The sequence below is a fragment of the Alligator sinensis genome, unplaced genomic scaffold (genome assembly GCF_000455745.1).
Source record: "Alligator sinensis unplaced genomic scaffold, ASM45574v1 scaffold1463_1, whole genome shotgun sequence".
Taxonomy (NCBI): domain Eukaryota; kingdom Metazoa; phylum Chordata; order Crocodylia; family Alligatoridae; genus Alligator; species Alligator sinensis.
In genome coordinates this window covers 213,235-231,696 of record NW_005842628.1, presented here as the reverse complement: position 1 = coordinate 231,696, position 18,462 = coordinate 213,235, and the positions used below count along the sequence as shown (strand labels likewise).

At 44.7% G+C, this 18,462-nt stretch overlaps 2 protein-coding genes across 2 annotated transcripts; both read right to left on the bottom strand.

Annotated features, from left to right (window-relative positions):
- Positions 1–4,812: 4,812 nt before the first annotated feature.
- Positions 4,813–18,456, bottom strand: CHAMP1 (chromosome alignment maintaining phosphoprotein 1). Its single transcript, XM_025215181.1, is given in 4 exon segments — positions 4,813–7,664; positions 7,666–8,663; positions 12,664–14,574; positions 15,018–18,456. Coding segments are annotated over 2 exon segments (3,045 nt in total). The 5' UTR covers positions 8,640–8,663; positions 12,664–14,574; positions 15,018–18,456; the 3' UTR covers positions 4,813–5,593.
- Positions 12,732–14,183, bottom strand: LOC102377210 (zinc finger BED domain-containing protein 1). Its single transcript, XM_025215182.1, has one exon. It carries the CDS (start codon positions 14,181–14,183, stop codon positions 12,732–12,734), a length of 1,452 nt encoding a protein of 483 aa, XP_025070967.1.
- Positions 18,457–18,462: the final 6 nt, after the last annotated feature.

Here is an 18,462-nt window from a genome sequence, read left to right as displayed (position 1 = left end):
ACAAGTTGAGTGCCGAGGGTCTGAAACAGACTCCCCCCAGAGGTGGTACAGTCACCCACCCTGGCGATCTTCAAAAAGCATCTTGATGCCCACCTTACTGGGGTCATCTGATCCCAGCAGTCTTTTCTGCCCAAGTGCAGGGGGCCTGGCCCCGATGATCGTGTAAGGTCCCTTCCAGCTCCTAACATCTATGAATCTATGAAATTTGCAGTTCAGACTTGCAAACTACCACTTTTTCCTGCACTATGATTTTACAGTTTTGAATGATTCACAGCACTATGACCTCTTTGGGGAGCTTGTTATTCCCCTCCTCTCCCTGGTATCAGATGGGCAATAATTAGATGCTACAGACACAACCTCCTATTCTGTGACGGCAACAGTGGCCACATGGAGTTCATGGTTTTGGGGATACTGACTCCGTAAAGAATTCCAAACAATGGAAGACTCCCCATTTGAGAGGTCCAAACTATTTCATTATAATGTAGATCAAGACTTACATTCCCTGAGAGGCAACTTTATTTCCTTCAGAATATATTCTCTGCTTTCAGTGAAAACACCAGCATTAGTTTTTCTCGGACTATTACTGATTCTACTGGTCTGCACATGGCTAGGAAAATGTTGGCACTAAGACCTCCTGCTGCTGCTGCAAGAAAGGGTCCTCAAGGCCTCAGATCTCAGATCTGTTGACTCAGGAAGGAGAGTTATCCACCTGGATTTACATTGCCTTCGCCTCACAGGCTGGATGATATGGCTTTCACAAATAGAGTAAGAATGTCCAGCTCAAAGTAGAGCTATTTTCATATAAAACAAGGACACTACCAGGCATAGATAATTGTTGTCAGTTAAAGAACTCCAACCAGTCTTCCATTCCTGATATATTGGAGTATTTACTGGAGCCTATTAGTTTAAAATAGGTTCACTATACAGCTAATCTCAATTCATTACCCACCAGTAGAGGGGTAGACCTATATTTTCTCACCTAGCTGCCTTCATATTTCTTGGGGGCTTGGTCAACATGTTTCCTGATAAAAGGACCCCATCCCAGGGTAGGATCTAAACCCAGTCCTCAAATTCTTGATGAGGCAGCTGTTCAAACTAATAGCAACTTGCTTGTTCCTCCACCTGTCCATGAAAATAACCTTCTTGGTGAGAGTTACCTTGGCAAGAAGTGTGAGTGAGCCCCAAATCCTCATGTCTTCCAGGTCCCCTCCCCATACTTTTATGCAGCTGTTGTGACCTTGAGATCCACCCAAAGCTTTTGCACATGGTAGTTAGTCTGAATTCCATCAGAGCCATTAATTTATCAGTATTCTTTAAGCCACATTCCTCTTGAGCTCAGCTCTCTATATACTCAACAACAACTATCTAAACAGAATCAAGATCTTTCCAAAGCCTCCATGGCTGTTCATTTACATAGCCAAGAGATTTAGAGCTTCCACAACATGAACCCACAGACTGTCCAACAGGTTATTAGGGTGCAGGAAATAATGCTATATGAGACCTCCAAGATGGAGCTGTGCAATATGATTCAGGCCCAATTCAATAGAGCCTAGGCTAATTCCTTGCACAATGTCTCTAATAAGCGACAACTGCAAAGCAGATCCAAAGAGATCCATATATTAGGGCTGTGAGAAATTTTGCCGACTGTTTCGATTTGACACCATTTTGACTCACTTTGAGCTTGAAACAACAAAATCAAATCAAAACGAAGGACTTCGAAACAGCCTTGAAACAAAACGAGGCTAGTCGAAACGTTTTGTAAGCGTTGAAACGTTTCGAGTTTTGAAGCAGCCAGCAGCCAGGTGGTGGGAGACAGGAGAGAACCGGGCAGCCCTGGCTTTCCCCACCTCCCATGGCTGGACTGCAGGAAGCCAATCACACCGCAGGAGAAGGGAACTGAGCCCAATCCCTTAGTTCCCCTCCCTAGCCCTACAGTAAGGCTGGGGAAGAGTTCCCATCCCCAGTGCTAGATTGAGCTCGGGATGGGCTGAGTTCTTCTCCAGTCCAATCTAGCGCTAGGGATGGGAACTGAGCAATCAGGCTCAGGTCCCTTCCCTAGATCCCCAGTCCCAGGCGGCAACAGCTGGCATCCCTCCCTCATCTGGCAGGCAGATCAGGGGCCTACAGCCCCCCCCCCCCCCCCCGGCGCCCGCCGCGCCCTCCCCCCCCCCCCAGGGTTGCAGCCCCCCATCTGCCTGCAAGATGAGAGAGGCTGTTTCGAGCTTCCCCATTATAGCGAAACATTATAGTGAAACAGCCTCACTGTTTCAACGAAGCGAAATGGAACAGCAGTTTGGAATCAAAATGAAATTTTAAACGAAATGCTGTTCTGTCGAAAGCCTGAAACTAAAGTCGAAACAGTTTTTTGTAATATCCAACCTAAACTTCCCTTGCTGAAAATTGAGACTGTTGTTCCTTGTTCTGTCATCTGCTACCGCTGAGAACAGTCTAGCTCCATCCTCTTTTGAACCCCACTTCAGGAAGTTGAAGGCTGCTATTAAATCCCATTTGTACACATATTTTCTGTAGTGGGGGCCCAAAACTGAACACAGTACTCCAGATGTGGCCTCACCAGTGCTGAATAGAAGGGAAGAATCACTTCCCTTGACCTGCTGGCAACACTCCTACTGATGCAGGCCAGTATGCTGTTGGCCTTCTTTGCAACAAGGGCACACTGCTGGCTCATATTCAGCTATATATATTCATATTCTGCAGGGCTGCTGTTCAGCCAGTCAGTTCCCAGGCTATACTGGAGCATGGGATTGTTCTGTTCTAAGTGCAGGACTTTGCAATTGTCCTTATTGAACTTCATGAGATATCTTTTGGTCCAATCCCCCAATTTGTCTAGCTCTCTCTAAATCCTAGCCCTACCCTCCAGCATATCTACTACTCCCCCCAGCTTGGTGTTATCTGCAAACTTGCTGAGGGTGCAAACCATCCCATCTTCCAGGTCACTGATGGAGATACTGAACAAAACCAGGCCCAGGACCAACTCTTGGGGCATTCCACTCAATACTGGCTGCCAGCTAGGCATCCAGCCATTGACTGTTTTGAGCCTGACACTCCAGCCAGTTTTCTATACACCTTACAGTTCATATATCCACCCCATACTTCCTTAGCTTGCTTGCAAGAATGTTGTGGGGGTATCAAATTGATACTTGATTACACAAGTCTCTGGGATAGATGCTATATCTAACAGGACAGTCCTTCAATTACTGATCATCTAGGACAAAGTGCTCAACCTCCCCCTCCCCCACCACATCTGACCACTGACACGTATCATCCAGCCAGTGGGTTTGTGGGGAGCTCTGCAGACTTGTAGATTGGTAATGGAGGGCCTGACCCCAGCATGTGGAGCAATGCAAGGCCCCAGAGCCTGATCCCAGCATGTGGGATGAGGCAGGGGTAGTGTGGGGCCCTGATCCTGGTACACAGGGTTGATGTGGAACCCTGAAGCCCCAATCCTGGTGGGGGGGGACCGAGGCCAAGGCCTTGCCCTCCTCCCCACATGCAAGGCCCAGTCCTGGCACATAGGCTGAGGGGGCCCAGCCAAGGCTACACAGGGCCTGATCTAGGCAAGTGGGCCTAGCCCTGCATCACTCATCTGTCCCACAGAGCCAAAAGGTTGAGCACCACTGATCTGAGAGACTCAAGATTCACCTTGAGGTATATATCACCATTCTGTTGACTCAAGATATTGCTGATCTCAGATCTCTTGACTCAGGAAGGAGTTATCCACCTTGGAGTTGCCCAGAGGATGAATATATATGTGGACAATTACTTGAAGGAGCAGGAATTATTTACCTGTAACTGGAGTTTTCTAAGTGTATTGTCCACATGAACATTGACAACCCATCCTCATTTTCCTCTTCTCCTATTTCATACAGTATGGGACCCTGCAGCTGAGGGAAATGAGGAACAAGAAGCATGTGCCACCCTTTATACTCTTGGTGCTAGAACACACGCTACACATGCTGCTAGGGCAACAAGTATCCAATCAAATCTCAGAGGCAACATGCACAAGTCTAAACACACGTCAACAATACATCTAAAGAAACTTCTAGGAACTTAACTTCATTTTTAAGTTGTTAACAATTCTAACAATATTTTTTGTCTATATATTTTGACAATAGTAACACAAATGGACCAACTAATAAAATATTAATAGGGTACTCAGAAAATGAGTGAAATAGTGAACACAAGAACGTCTTTTCTTTGCCTATAATGGAATTTATATTTGTATAAGCCTGCAGATGATCTTAAAATCCTCAAACGATTATGGGAGAACTACAAATAGAATACAGATACTCAAATGACCTGGCAGATTACTTATTCCATCTCCTTACCAATGCAGGATTATTTTCAACAGTCAATTATGTTTTCATTGTTTGTAACATGCTAACAAGTGTGATGAAAATGCATGTAATCAGTTGCAAATAGTTATTTCAGTTTAGGAGAGACAGATAAAGGCCAAAATTTACCACCTGTGCTATCAGACAAATATCTAAAATTAACACAAAGAGAGACAACCTCCCCTGCAAAACAACAGCGTATGCCTCTATTTCCCCTTCCATGCTATACTGCATTTTCTCCTTTTAACACTTAATATTTTTTCCAAAGTCTAGAGAGGTGGTGTAGACTAGTTTTACTTCTACATGCTGATGAAAACAGCTGCAATACCTACAGATCTTGTAAAAAATACTATGTAATTCCACATTATATGCTGTTAGTCAAATGTATTTAGAAGATTACAATGTAATGAAATACTAAAGGCCTTGCTTTAAATTTGAAAGAGCAGACAAGAAAAATATCCAATGTCAAGGTTTCCCTTTTATTGTTAAAAGTATTAAGTGTAACATTTCACCAGATACAAGAAAATCAGTTTTTTCTGGTATAACATCAGAGTCAACTCAAGAATTCTCGTTATATATACAGCCAATCTGATATTACACTCCGTCAATATAAAGTCTATTAGTACATGCTTAAAAACATGATCAAAATACATCAACACAAAAAAGTACCTTGACATTTTCAGATCTTAGACATGTAATCCAGAGGTGAGTACAGTAAATTTCCAACAAATGGCTATATACTCAATTACAAGGTCAGAGCATAATTTCTCAAAAAAACAATGTCAGTCTCTCATGCCTTACTCATTCACATTCAATTTGGTGAGGCTTCAAAACTCTGAAAGCATGCTCCACATTTTGAAAAATAAGACATCTAACAGATGTGAAAAATTTTGTCCAGTTTTCACAGTAACATATGGGCTGCTTGCCACACCTTGACTCTACTGCCTCCATGTTCTTAACAATTACAAAACTAAGTTTCATCTGTTTTGGTTTCAGAAATGTAGCACTTCTAGATAACAAAGTACGAATTTACCAGTGATTAATACACAGACATGGATATTTATTTTAAAAACATTTGAAAAGTAAATCCTTTCAGTAATACAGGTATAAGACAAGTTAAACGTAATACAATAAACCATGCATGACTAGTCAAAACAGCTAAACTACTTAGCTGACTAACACAGAGCAACATTTTTAATATTTCAGTAAATTAAACCTCTCTGGTACAAGAAAAAAACACATCAAATTTGCTCCTCAACTGGTTCAAGGCTGTCCAAATGTTTTTTATTTGCCTCTTCACTATGACGGCTTTGGCAATGGGTTAAATGTTTCTTAAAACCTCGGGGAAAACTCGATTCAAAATTACAACGTGGACATTTAAGCAAACTCTGACCATGAGCAGCAACATGGTTTTTAAGGAGAGACTCCAAAAGAAAAGCTTTCCCACATATTTTACATTTATATGGACTTTGAACATTATGCTTGTTCACTAAATGATGCAAAACAGCACCTTTTTTCATTGCACGACAGCAACAAATTTTGCAATAATACTTTCCCTTTCCACGCTTCATATATTTTGCTATTTCTTCCTCTGAAATGAAAGCTTCCTTCTCTTCTGTAAACTGCAGTACACACTGTGGCTGAATGGGAGTAGCTGGTTCTGTTTTGCTCTCTTTGCTGTATTCAGATGATTCTGCATCAAATTGTTCTTGATCACTGTTGGATTCTTGTTCCTTTACCTCCGCTGAATCCATCTCCATCTCTGTTTTTGCACATTCACTACTATTTAGTTCAGAATCAGAGTTCTCCTGATTCTCCTTCTTGAGCTTCTTCTTTGGACATGAATACAATGCATCTTCTGGAGGCTCCTTATTTAAGACTGGCTGCTCTTCTTGAGGCACCAGATCATCCAGTGGTTTTTGATCTTCTAAATTCTGAGATAAGAAGTCACTTTCACCAGACTCACTAGGTGATTGAGGCTCAGAGGGAACAGATGGAGCAGGTTTATGGAGATCAGGGAAGACAGCATTTTTCTGGACCTCAGAGGAAACAGCAGGGGTAGGTTTGAGGGGTTCGATAGACAGAGGAGGCTTCTGTACCTCAGAGGAAACAACAGGAGCAGGTTTATGGGGTTCAGTGGAAAGGGCATGCTTCTGGGTCTCAGGGGAAACAGCAGGAGCAGATTTCTGAGAATCAGCAAAAAGAGCTTGCTTCTGGGTCTCAGACGAAAGAGTAGACACAGGTTTCTGGCACTCCACGAAGAGGGCATGTTTCTGGCTCTCTGGAGAAGCAACAGGAGCAGATTTCTGAGGCTCTGGGAAACAGGTATGTTCTTGGGCTTCAGAGGAAACAGCAGAAAGTTTCTGAGGCTCTGGGAAAAAGGCAGACTTCTGGATTTCAGGAGAAACAGGAGCAGGTTTCTGGGCCTCAGCAAAGACAGCATGTTTCTGTATTTCAGAGGAACCAGCAGACACCTGTGTCTGAGGTTCAGTGAAGAAAGAACGTTTCTGCACCTCAGACGAAACAGCAGGAACAGATTTTCGAGACTCGGGAAAGAGAGCTCGTTTACGAGGTTCAGGGAAGTGGGCCCGTTTCTGTACCTCAGGGGAAACAGCAGGAGCAGACTTCTGAGTCTCAGGGAAGAAAGTAGACTTCCGGGACTCGGTATGTTTCCAAGGCTCAGGAGAAACAGAGGGACCAGGTTTGCGGATCTCAGAAAAGAAGGAAGGTTTCCAAACTTCAGAGGAAACAGCGTGACTAGGCTTTCGGAGCTCAGGTGAAACAGGGGGAGAAGGCTTCCATGTATCAGGGGAAAGAACAGGTTTCCAACCTTCTGGGTAAACAGATGAGATGGGTTTCCATGGCTCAGAAGATACAAGAGATTTCTGAGACTCCGAGAAGGATGTAGATTTCCAAGGGTCAGGAACAAGCCTCCGAGGTTCTGGGGACACAACAGGGCCTGGCCGTCGGGGCTCTGGCGACACAACAGGGCCTGGCCTTCGGGGCTCTGGGCCAGACCTGCGGGGTTCTATGGGTGGAGCCAGGGCAGATTTTGAGGCCCAAGGTGAAACACTGGGGGAAGATTTCTGCAGCTCATGTGGAATAACTGGGGTAGATCTCCAAGGCTCAGGAGAAACTGTGGGAGCAGGTCCCCATGGCTCTGGAGAACCTGAGGAAGCAGGCCTCCGTGGCTCAGGGGAAGCAGTAGGAGCTGGCCTTCGCATCTGAGTAACATGTCTCCTTGGCTCAGGGGACACAGCTGGGGCATACCTTCGTGGTTCAGGGGACACAGCTGGGGCAGGTTTCTTTGGCTGCTGGGGCATGCCTTCGCGGCTCCGGGGACACGGCCGGAGAATGCCTTCGTGGCTCCGGGGACACGGCCGGAGAATGCCTGCGCGGCTCCGGAGACACGGCCGGAGAATGCCTGCGCGGCTCCGGGGACACGGCCGGAGAATGCCTGCGCGGCTCCGGGGACACAGTCACAGCAGACTTCTGTGGCTCTGGGGACCCAGCTGGGGAAGGCTTCGGTGGCTCAGGGGATCCAGTTGGGGCAGGTTTCTTCAGTTCTGGGGACACAGAGGGAGCAGGTTTCTTCAGTTCAGGGGACAAGGAGGGGACAGGCTTCTTTGGCTCTGGAGATGCAGCTGGAGCAGGTTTCTTTGGCTCTGGAGACACAGCTGGGGCAGGCTTCAGAGGCTCTGGGGAAGCTGCTGGAGCAGGCTTCGGAGGCTCTGGGGAAGCTGCTGGGGCAGGCTTTGGAGGCTCTGGGGAAGCTGCTGGGGCAGGCTTTGGAGGCTCTGGGGACGTAGATGTTTTCTGAAGCTTGGGGGGAACAACAGGTTCAGACTTTGGAGGTCCAGGAGAAAGGTCAGGCTTGTGTGGTTCAGAGGAGACAGCAGATTTCTGTGGCTCCAGTGTGACAGTTGTTTTCGGGGATTCTGACTCTGCTTCTACCTGATCTTTCTGTTCTTCGTTCCACTTCTCAGGCACTGCATGTTGTGCTGTGATGTGATAATAAACATTGCAATACATCTTGCTGGTGAAAAAACACTTGTGGCAATGGAACAGTTTTGCACTTTTTTGATAAAATATAAGTTTGCCTAAACCAGCAGCATCCATTTCATCACAATACTCAGGGTGGATGGTACCCATATGAATTTGTATGTTTTCATAGTCTGTCCCTTTAAAACTGCAATGATCACACTCTAAACGCTCTGAGGTTTTACGCAGTATCTGCAACATGTCCATTTTTCTGTGGTCAGTTACAGCTTGCACCGTACTACACATCTTCAAGAGCAAGCTTCTGTGTTCCTGAAAAAATAGTCAAGAAAACTATTATTACATATGGTATGAATTTTACTTTCAACATCTTCATTCTAAACTAGCTTGACACAATTTTCTTCTGTTTCTAAAATAAAAATTAACCCCAGACAGTCAAGGCCAGCCCAGACATTTGACCCAGGCTGTTCCTCCCATATAACATCAAATATGTAAATTTGATAAATGATTTTACTGTGGCGAAATATGTAACATTTGCATGACTGTAACTTCCTATACCGAGAGGTCCAAATACAAAATCTCGCTAAATTCTGCAAGTCACTGTACAACAGCACAGCAAGTGAGCTTTCTTTTGCTAGGTGAGACTTAGACAAAAAGAAACCACTTAAGTGCAAAGTCTTGTCAACTATACAAAAGATGAAGAAAAATATTTTTCTCTACTTTTTCAGTGTTAGCAATCCTAGTTTCTGTTTACTAGGTAGTCTTCATAGCTACTTATCTTCAGAAGGACTGTGTAAATCAGGGCTGTCCAACTCACTCCCGCCTGGCTACCACTTTCTCCATGGCTCTGGCTGCTGCAAGACTCTCTAGCCTTCACCTCCCTGCTCTAGCTTCTGCTTCCTGTTACTGCCCCAGGCATGGTGCAGCATGGCCCACAGGGCCTCAGGAGCCCAGAGCTTGTGGATCTAGTGGAGTCCAAGTTGTGGCAGGGAGAGGCCAGGGGAGGCCCACACTGACAGGGAGAACCCAGAGGGCATTTTGTGGGGGAGCCCACGTGACATGAGGCCTCAGCTGCTGAGAAGCTGGACAGCCCTGCTGTAAATAAAGCAAAAGGAAAGGATTTGTGTAACAAACAGCTAGCTGTGATGCCATGGTTCTTGTGACAAACTTCTTTACTTAAGTATCATTTGCCTCTGGAAGACGCATTTAATCTAAGAATGAGAATGGACTTTAAAACAGTCCATCTTTGCAAAATCATTGCAAGATTTATCTTCATTTAATATACTAATAAACTGTAAAAGGAAATTAACTGTTGTAAAACTGGAAATAGTATCTGCAAGGCTGGACTCCGTCAACTCTTTACCTACTAACCCATTTGCTTCCTTCATTAATTATTTTACTCAAAAAACAATTCTGCCTCTCAGAAAATAATACTGTCAATTAAAAAAACATCTTTCTGTCTGAAATAAGCATACCTGCTACAAGTAATGCCTAGGATTCCTAACACTGAAAAGTAGAAAAAAATATTTTTCTTCTGCATTTTTGGTAGTTGACAAGACTGAACTTAAGTGGTTTCTTTTCGTCCAAGTCTCACCTAGCAAAAGAAAGCTCAAAATTTTTAGAAAATAAAGTTATGATAATCAGACCACAAAAATGACAAAAACTAAAACAGGCGTAACATATGAAAACTGACTTAAAAAAAAAAGTGACTAATTTCCTTGGGTCTCATATTGTGATACAAGGTACATAGAGAATTATTGCAGGAAATAGATGATCCATTCTAACTATATTTCACTGATCATCTTCATTTGTTTTTAATAGATATCTTTAGGCTGGAGAATAATATGTGGACATTTCAAAGTTGTAACATGAGAACCATGCATCTTTTTTTGTTCTTGCAGTAGACATTGGTTACAAGGAAAATGGCCTTTTCAAGATTTCAACCTAATTTGAAGGATCTTGTAAGGCAGTGGTTCTCAACCTTTTTTGTACCAGGACCCACCTGCAAACATTGATAGCCAGTCCTGACCTAGTGCCCCTCACTCCCAACCCACTGCCCCCCACCCCTAGCCCCCACAGCATGTGGGGTGGGGCATGGGGTCCACAAGCAGCCCCTCACAGGCCAGAACTCTGACAGCCTGCAAAGGAAAAACCCAGTTTCCCACACTTTTCTCCTTTAAAGAAGAACCCATTTTTAAAGTTTGTTCACAACCCCTTCATATATTCTTGTGACCCACTTTTAGGTCACAACCCATGGGTTGAGAAATGCTGTTGTAAGGCACTGTTTTAAAGTAAAGTTTATATTTATAACTAAAGGTTTTGGGTGACAGAACAGCATTTTCCCAAACTATATTGGCATGCTATTAGTTTGAATGTGTACACTAAAGGCAAAAAACCCCTTTTTTCTGTTCTTAGGTTTAACATATATATGTACGTATTTACATGTATATATAGATATATTTGTGTGTGTATATATTTTTAATTAAACATATATATAAGTTAAGCCTAAATATAAAAAAAAAAGTTTTGTCCTCTATCTAGATCTAGATATCTATATCTATATACTATATAGAGAGAACTAAATTATGGATTAGGCCACTGGTATAGTGCTTCAAATATGTATAAAAGAAAAAATGGCCATCAAACTGCACAACATCCCTCCATCTGTTGATGAGATTAAGTAATTAATCTATCTAAAGAAGTGAGAACCAACCTTTTGGGCAGACATATGGCAAATCAAACTCATGCCCCCAAGTGCCACTTAGCTCCCTCTCCCTTATCTAATCTGCTGTTCTAACTTTCTCCTCCAGTTTTGGAACTTTAGTAAATACCATTTCTGCATTAATAGGCAAGAGTCAGTGTAATGGAACTCTACATGAGAAATTTTGAGGAATGATTAGTTCACTACAATCTTTATTTAAAATTAATTGAAGTCATAAAAATATTGTAGAAGAACTGATAATAAATCAGACTAGTGTTCTTTTGCGTCTTAACAGTGACAAATGGCAAATGTTTCAGAGTACAGTTCAAGAAAACTTACAATAGGAATATATGGAATAATTTGCCCTAAGGGAAATGTTTTCCTAGTTTCCCGACTAAAGCTTATTTGAAACATAGGATTTTATATCCCTTGAGCTTTCCAGACTCTGGCTAGTTTAACATCCATATAAATGTTCAACCTTTTTATGAGTTCTACTAAGCTATATGTCTTAGTGGTAAATAGCCATAATAAGTTCCACATATCAAATATGCACTATGTGAAAAGTTTCCTTTTCAGTTTTAAATTTGTTAATTTGATTGAATTATTCATGGAGGAATTACTGTAAGCCACCCTGAGCCTTTGTTGGGAAGGGTGGCATATAAAGCAAATAAATAAATAACCATCCCTTGTTCTTGAACTGTGGGGGGGAAAAAAATCTTACACCATTTTTTTTAAGTTACTAGGTAAAATATAGGGAGGGCCTGCAAAACCCACAGATGCAATTAGTTGAGCAAAAAGTACTTCTGCTGATTTAAACTGCATCTCCACAGATGGAGTTTGCTGTCATTATGACTGTCTGTTGATAGAGAGCTCTCTCATAAAGAAAAGCATCTAAAAAAAAAAAGTCATTGCCTGCAAATGTTTATGCCTCTCTAAATAAGATTGCCAGTTGGACACCATTGGACTATCTGTGAGGGCTTAATCTGCAGCCCCAAAACTCTCACCCAGCTGCCCTTCTTCCCCACTGGTCTAGCAGCAACCAGATCTCAGCTCCCCATCCTTTCTCTGGCTTCTGATTCCTGCCCCTGCCCCTGCCCCTACCCCAGGGGTGGCCAGCATGACACAGCCCACAGGGCAGGGGGAACCTCTGACTTGGGGCACCTGCACAGCATAGAGGAGAGGCACCCACATGGCAGCCTGGGAGGGGACTATGGTGCACAGTGGTGTGGTCCATGGTAATGCCTCCAGCCATGGGCCTCCTTCCCCCCCCAATTACTTAGAAGTTGAATTATAGATTGAGAGATTAACTCAAGGCTGTTGCTAATGTATAAATGCTACCCTACCCTGCCTTCCCCCTAAATTCAAACTAACATGGCTAACTACCTGTCTATGGCGACTGGTTCGTTTTAGGACATTTGTTACTTTACAATAGGGCTACCAATCGATTAAAAAAAATGAATTCCAATTAATTGCAAAATTAATCACAATTTTAAACATGCAGATAAACACTAATAGAATCCCAATTTATTATAAATATTTTGGATTTTTTTCTATATTTTCAAATAAATTGATTTCAATTACAACACAGAATACAAACTGTAGAGTACTCACTTTATATTATCATTTTTTATTACAAATAATTGCACTGTAAAAGTGGTAAACAAAAGAAATAGTATTTTTCAATGAACCTTGCTGCATTTCAGCCAATCACTTAGACAGACAAGTTGGTTTACATTCTCAGGAGATAATGCTGCACGCTTCTTATTTACAATGTCACCTGAAAGTGAGAACAGTCGTTCGCATGGCACTGCTGTAGCTGGTGTTGCAAGGTATTTACGTGCCAAATATGCTAAACTTTCATAAGCCCCTTCATGCTTCGACCACCATTCCAGAGGACATGCCTCCATGGGGATGATGGGTTCTGCTTTGTAACGATCCAAAGCAGTGCGGACTGGCACACCTTCATTTTCATCATCCGAGTCAGATGCCACCAACAAAAGGCTGATTTTCTTTTGCGGTGGTTCGGGTTCTGTAGGTTCCGCGTCTGAGTGCTGCTCTTTTAAGACTTCTGACAGCATGTTCCACACCTCATCCCTCTCAGATTTTGGAAGGCACTTCAGATTCTTAAACCTTGGGTCAAGCACTGTAGCTATTTTTAGAAATCTCATATTGGTACCCTCTTTGCGTTTTGTTAAATCGGAAGTGAAAGTGTTCTTAAATCGAGCAACATATGCTGGGTCGTCATCAGAGACTGCCATAACACGACATACATGGCAGAGTGCGCGTAAAATCACAGAGCAGGAGACATATAATTCTCCTCCAAGGAGCTCAGTCACAAATCTGCAGGGCTCAAGTAGTGTTTCTAGCTTTTGCAGTTTTCCAAAATCACTACCTGTCAGCACGGATAGATTGTGCTTTTCAAGAGCTAACATGGTCGTGATAGTGGCTTTATTTCTAAGCAGGCGCTGAACCATACCCAATGTAGAGTCCCATCTGGCAGAAATATCTTGTCCAAGAGTTTCTTGTTTCTGTCCATTTGCAGGTTGTTGTGTTTTTAGCTCTGCACTGTTAGCTAGACTGTGTTTGAAACAGCCCAGAATTTTTCTACATTTTAGCAGCATGTTTTCAAAACCACCAGCACGGAGCGCTACTGTGATGGATCGCTGAAGACTGTGAGCGATGCATGTCATGTGTTCAAAAGGCAAACGACTGGTTGCTGCTATCATATTGCTTGCACGATCAGTACTAATTGTTGTTACCTTTTCTTGAATATTCCATTCTTTTGTAACATCCAAGAAACGCTCTGCACATGCTTCAGCATAATGTCTCTCTTCAGTATACATTGCTGTTAAAGCAAATGACTGCAGTCTCCACGCAGCATCAATCAGGTGTGCTGTGACTTCAAGATAGCTGTGATTGCTCAAGGATGTCCAGTGATCACCAGTCAAAGCAACAGCTTGTGCATTTTTCAGCAGCTCTAACTTAGTAGTCTTCTCTCTGTGATACAAGTCACGTATTCGTGATGCAATGGTTCCTTGGGAGGGCAGGGTGTATGACTGGTTGGAAGACGCAATTTGAATAACCTCTATTAGTCCTCTGTCATTTACAATGTTGAGTGGTCTGCAGTCCATAGCTATCCATTTTGCAATAGCATTGGTTAAGTTGTTGTACTTTGTTTGATCTGTGGGCTTGTAGCGATTCTGAAACACAGTAAGCGTACTCTGTCGCAGCTCACAGGATTCATTGCTGTCATTGGGTTATCTGTAGCAAGAGGAACGGTGGCGAAAGCATGTTTAGCGCGTAGGTGGTACTTCAGACTTGTGGTACTTCGATGATATTGGAATTCAGCCTTGCAATAGCTACAAATAACCGTCCTTTTATCCAGAGAACCATCCACAAGTTTTCTATAAATAAATTTCCCGTTCAAAACACCCAAACTTTTGCTGCTTTGCTCCATTACGTCCTTCTGATATTTATTCACTCAGTGCCATAAGAACAGAGTAGAACTGTCATGATTTCCACCTAGTGATTAAGTACAGTACAGTAAAAAGGGTCAAAACTAGGGTTAACATATTTCCAATTCCAAAAAAGAGGACACCTGTTGGGGGCACACCTCACTCCCAACCCCCAGCCCCCTGGCACTGGCAGCGACCCTCACTCCTGACCTACAACCCCCTGGCACTGGCCCCTCACTCCTGACTCACAGCCCCCTGCTCCCCCCAGCAGCATCTCCTGGGGCTGCCCGGCATCTGCAAGCACAGGCACCAGCCCCTGTGCCATCGGCCCAGCCACAGAGCTCCCCGTCGCCCTCAGAGGGCACCCTGCCCCATTCCCCCGCTGGCACCTGGATTGCCCTGGCACCTGGATAGCTTCCCCCAATGCTGACAGAAACCCACCCCTCCATACACATATCCTAGACAATCCCCGAGACCTGGCCCTGCAGTCCCTATACATCATACACTTACCTGCATCCAGCTGCTGAGTCTGCTCCCACGACCCTGCCTGGCTGCATGCTGGCCTCGTGTGTGTGTATGGGTGTATGCAGCCTGGCAGCAGCGAGGAGGAGGGGCCACTTTCCCCCAGCGCACATGGCCCGGCAGCAGCAATTAGACGTGCGTTAAAAAAATTAACGCGTTAATTTGTTTTTGCATTAATCGTGCCCATTAATGGCACGTTTTCTTACACGTAAAATTACTTATTAAAAAACTTACACGTAAAATTACTTATTAAAAAACTAATTTGTTAAGCCTATCTTCCTTGTTTCCATGCTACATTGCTCCCAATACAGTTGCACTGGAAGACAAAGGTTTAGCTCCTAGGCACCTAAATGTAATCCTATTCAACCCTACTCAAATCTAAGAAGACATTAACACAAAGAGTGGGTGGGTCATCCCTTTCTTTGCAACAATTTTAAAGCCGAGTTGACAGCACATTTTAAAAACAGATACCTTAACCAATTTTTAGGGACTTGAGCAGGATGGAATATGGGCTCAATTAGACACCTAAGAGTAGTGTAACTAGGAATGGGTGAGTGGGGCACTAGCTGCAGGCACCAATTTAGAGAGGGTGCCAAAATAGCAGCCCCCATTCAGGAAGTCTGCACCCCTGCATGATGGAAGACCATGCCACGCTGGCAGCCCTGGGGCCAAGTAAGATTCTCTGATGCCCCGCAGCCCCCCCCCCACCCCTTACTGCTCCCACCACACATCATGTTCCTGCATATCCACCTAGGGTGCAGAAATCACTAGTTACAACTGAGGTGGAACAGAATCTGGCCCAAAGTACCCATAGACAAGGGTGGGGAGGAGGAAGGGGAGGAAAGGGCTGAGGAGACTGAAAATACACTTTCAGAAACTGGGGCCATGGGACAGCAGAATCTCATTTCAAGGAAGGGCTCAAATAAAGGAAACTGGAAAGGAGACAATGCTTGGTCCTGACACCATCTTTGAACTGTGTGGGACTCCATGGTAGGATTCATTCACTGCAGACTGGTACCTGCTCGTAACATGGAATTTTATTAAGAGATACTTGGTATCTAAGGATAGAATGTCGCCTGATGTGGCATGTGTGCTGTTATAAACATCTTTTATGGAAGCACAAACAGTGACAAAGTAGACAATCCATACCTTTTGTTGCACCGCATGCGTATCCACAACAAAAAGTAGCATAAAAGAGTTGTTTTATTGAACTGCACATCTATTTGCCCTGTGGTGGGAGAGTGCGGGAAGCCTGAAGATGCCCAAACTCTCCAGCCACCCTGGGCAGGTATGCCATGGGCTTGAAAGGCCCCCATCTTGCACACCTCAGGATTTCCCACACAGAAATCAGCCCCCTCAGGAAGCACCTGCCCAGCTTTCTTTGCTTACGGAGACATCCTAGGGAATCCTAGGGCATCTCTCTAAGCAGGGAAAGTTGGGGTTTCCTGCTTATGGAGACCTGCCTTGAGATCTCATGGGGCACTTTTCCTTAAGTGGGTAAAGTCTGTGTAGGTCCTGGTGTGGAAGCAAGGGACCTAGGGAATTCCTGGAGCTCTGTGCCTCCATGTTGGGACTCACACAGCAGCATGGGACCTGGGGAATCCCCAGTGCCCCATGCCTCCACACCAGGAACTGTGCTGAGCAAATTCCCTAGGTCCCATGATGCCCTGTGCTTCCTTGCTAGGACCCGTGTCAACCCATGCTTCATGCAGAGGCATGGATCAGTAGGGAGGCACAGGGCCCTTGGGTTTCTCCAGGTCCCATGCCACCCCATGGTTGTGTGGGAATCATAGGTCAGTATAGGTCCTGGCAAGCAGGTGCAGAAAATTTACAGGCAAGAGGAATGTGCTGCCTTTTGTCTCTCATCAGGCCTTTGCCTGATGCACAACAAGGAGTGGTATGTTTCATCAAATAAAGTGGATCGGCTGTGGTGGGACATGCCAGCCACAGCTGATCCACTTCGTTGTTTGGCAACGTCTGTTTTTACACTAAGCCAGTGCCTTTCAAACTGCATTCCCTGGAACCCTGGGGTTCCACAACACGTCATCAGAGCTTCCCCAAAGAAACTGGGGGCAATAGCAGAAGCAGCACGTCATCACTGCCAGATTTCCAGGCTCCATATCAGCTTTTTAGAATCACAGAGAAGCAAGGCTGGAAGGGCCCTCCAGGGCCATCTAGTCCAACCCCCTTCCTGAAGCAGGATCATCCCTATCCATATGATCCCATACAAACAATAATCTAAACTCCACATAAGACTGCGTAAACCCTGACACAACACAGATCTAACACCCTAACCTGCCACAGGTATAAAGTAGAGGAACGAATATCCTGCTTCTATGAGACCCTGGGTAGAGGGCCAACAGTCCATACCAATCTAACCATGGGGTACAATTCCTTCCTGATCCCAAATATGGGGGGAGGGGGGGGTGTCAGGAAAGAATGGTCTGAACTCGAGCAGAGGGGCAAGATCCTCTAGCCAGAATCATCCAGCTTTGGTCCCAGCAGGACCAATGGGTGTCAAATTCCCCAGCCTTGGCTGTAGCCAACACCCAATGAAGGAGGCTTAAAAACACCCTGACACGTGTAGCAGAAAGGGGTGGAGCAAGAGTAACCTAGAAGCCAGAAAACATGTACCCACAGAATACATAAGCATAGCTATACCTGATCAGTGGCTGCCCAACCTCTTTTTGAACATCTTCAGTGACAGAGTTCACAACTTCCCTAGTCAGTCTACTCCTCTGCCTCGCTCTTTTAACAGTAAAGAAGTTTTTTTCCAAATATCCAAACTAAACATACTTTGCTGCAACTTCCAGCCATTGATCTGCATCCTCAACTCTGCAGCCAGAGAGAATGGCACCCCTCTTCTTTATGGCACCCTTTCAAGTATTTGAAGATTGCTATCATATCCCATCTTTTCCTCAAGCTGCAAGTGCCTAGCTCTTCCGTGGGACTTGCTTTCCAAACCCTTTATCACCTTTGTGCCCCACCTCTGTATCCTAACTTTGCCACATCCTTTGTAGGACAGGGGTAGGAAAGGACAGGAGTGGCGGGTTCTGCAGCAGAAGCAGCAACACGAAAGGATCCAGTGACTTCAGGACGTTTGAAAACCCCTGCCCTTCAGCGAGACAAGGCAGCCAAAGCAGCCTCTTTTGCTGCTACAGCCAATGGAAACTGTTCATTGGGGGGGGGAGGGACACACGGACAAAAGTCCTCTGATCATCCTGGGCAGCTCTGGGCCCCAAGGGCTGCTTCCTCAGAGGCAGAGAAGCCTGCTAGCCAGGCAAGGTGAAATTCAAATCTGAGAAGCAAAGAGTGTCGGTATCTGGGGCACCTCTCCCGCTGCTGCCCTCTGCTGCACGGCTCTCCCCTCCTCACCCACCTCTTCTCCACTGAGCCCCTCCGCCCGACCAGACTTGCCCGCGCCCCTCCCCCG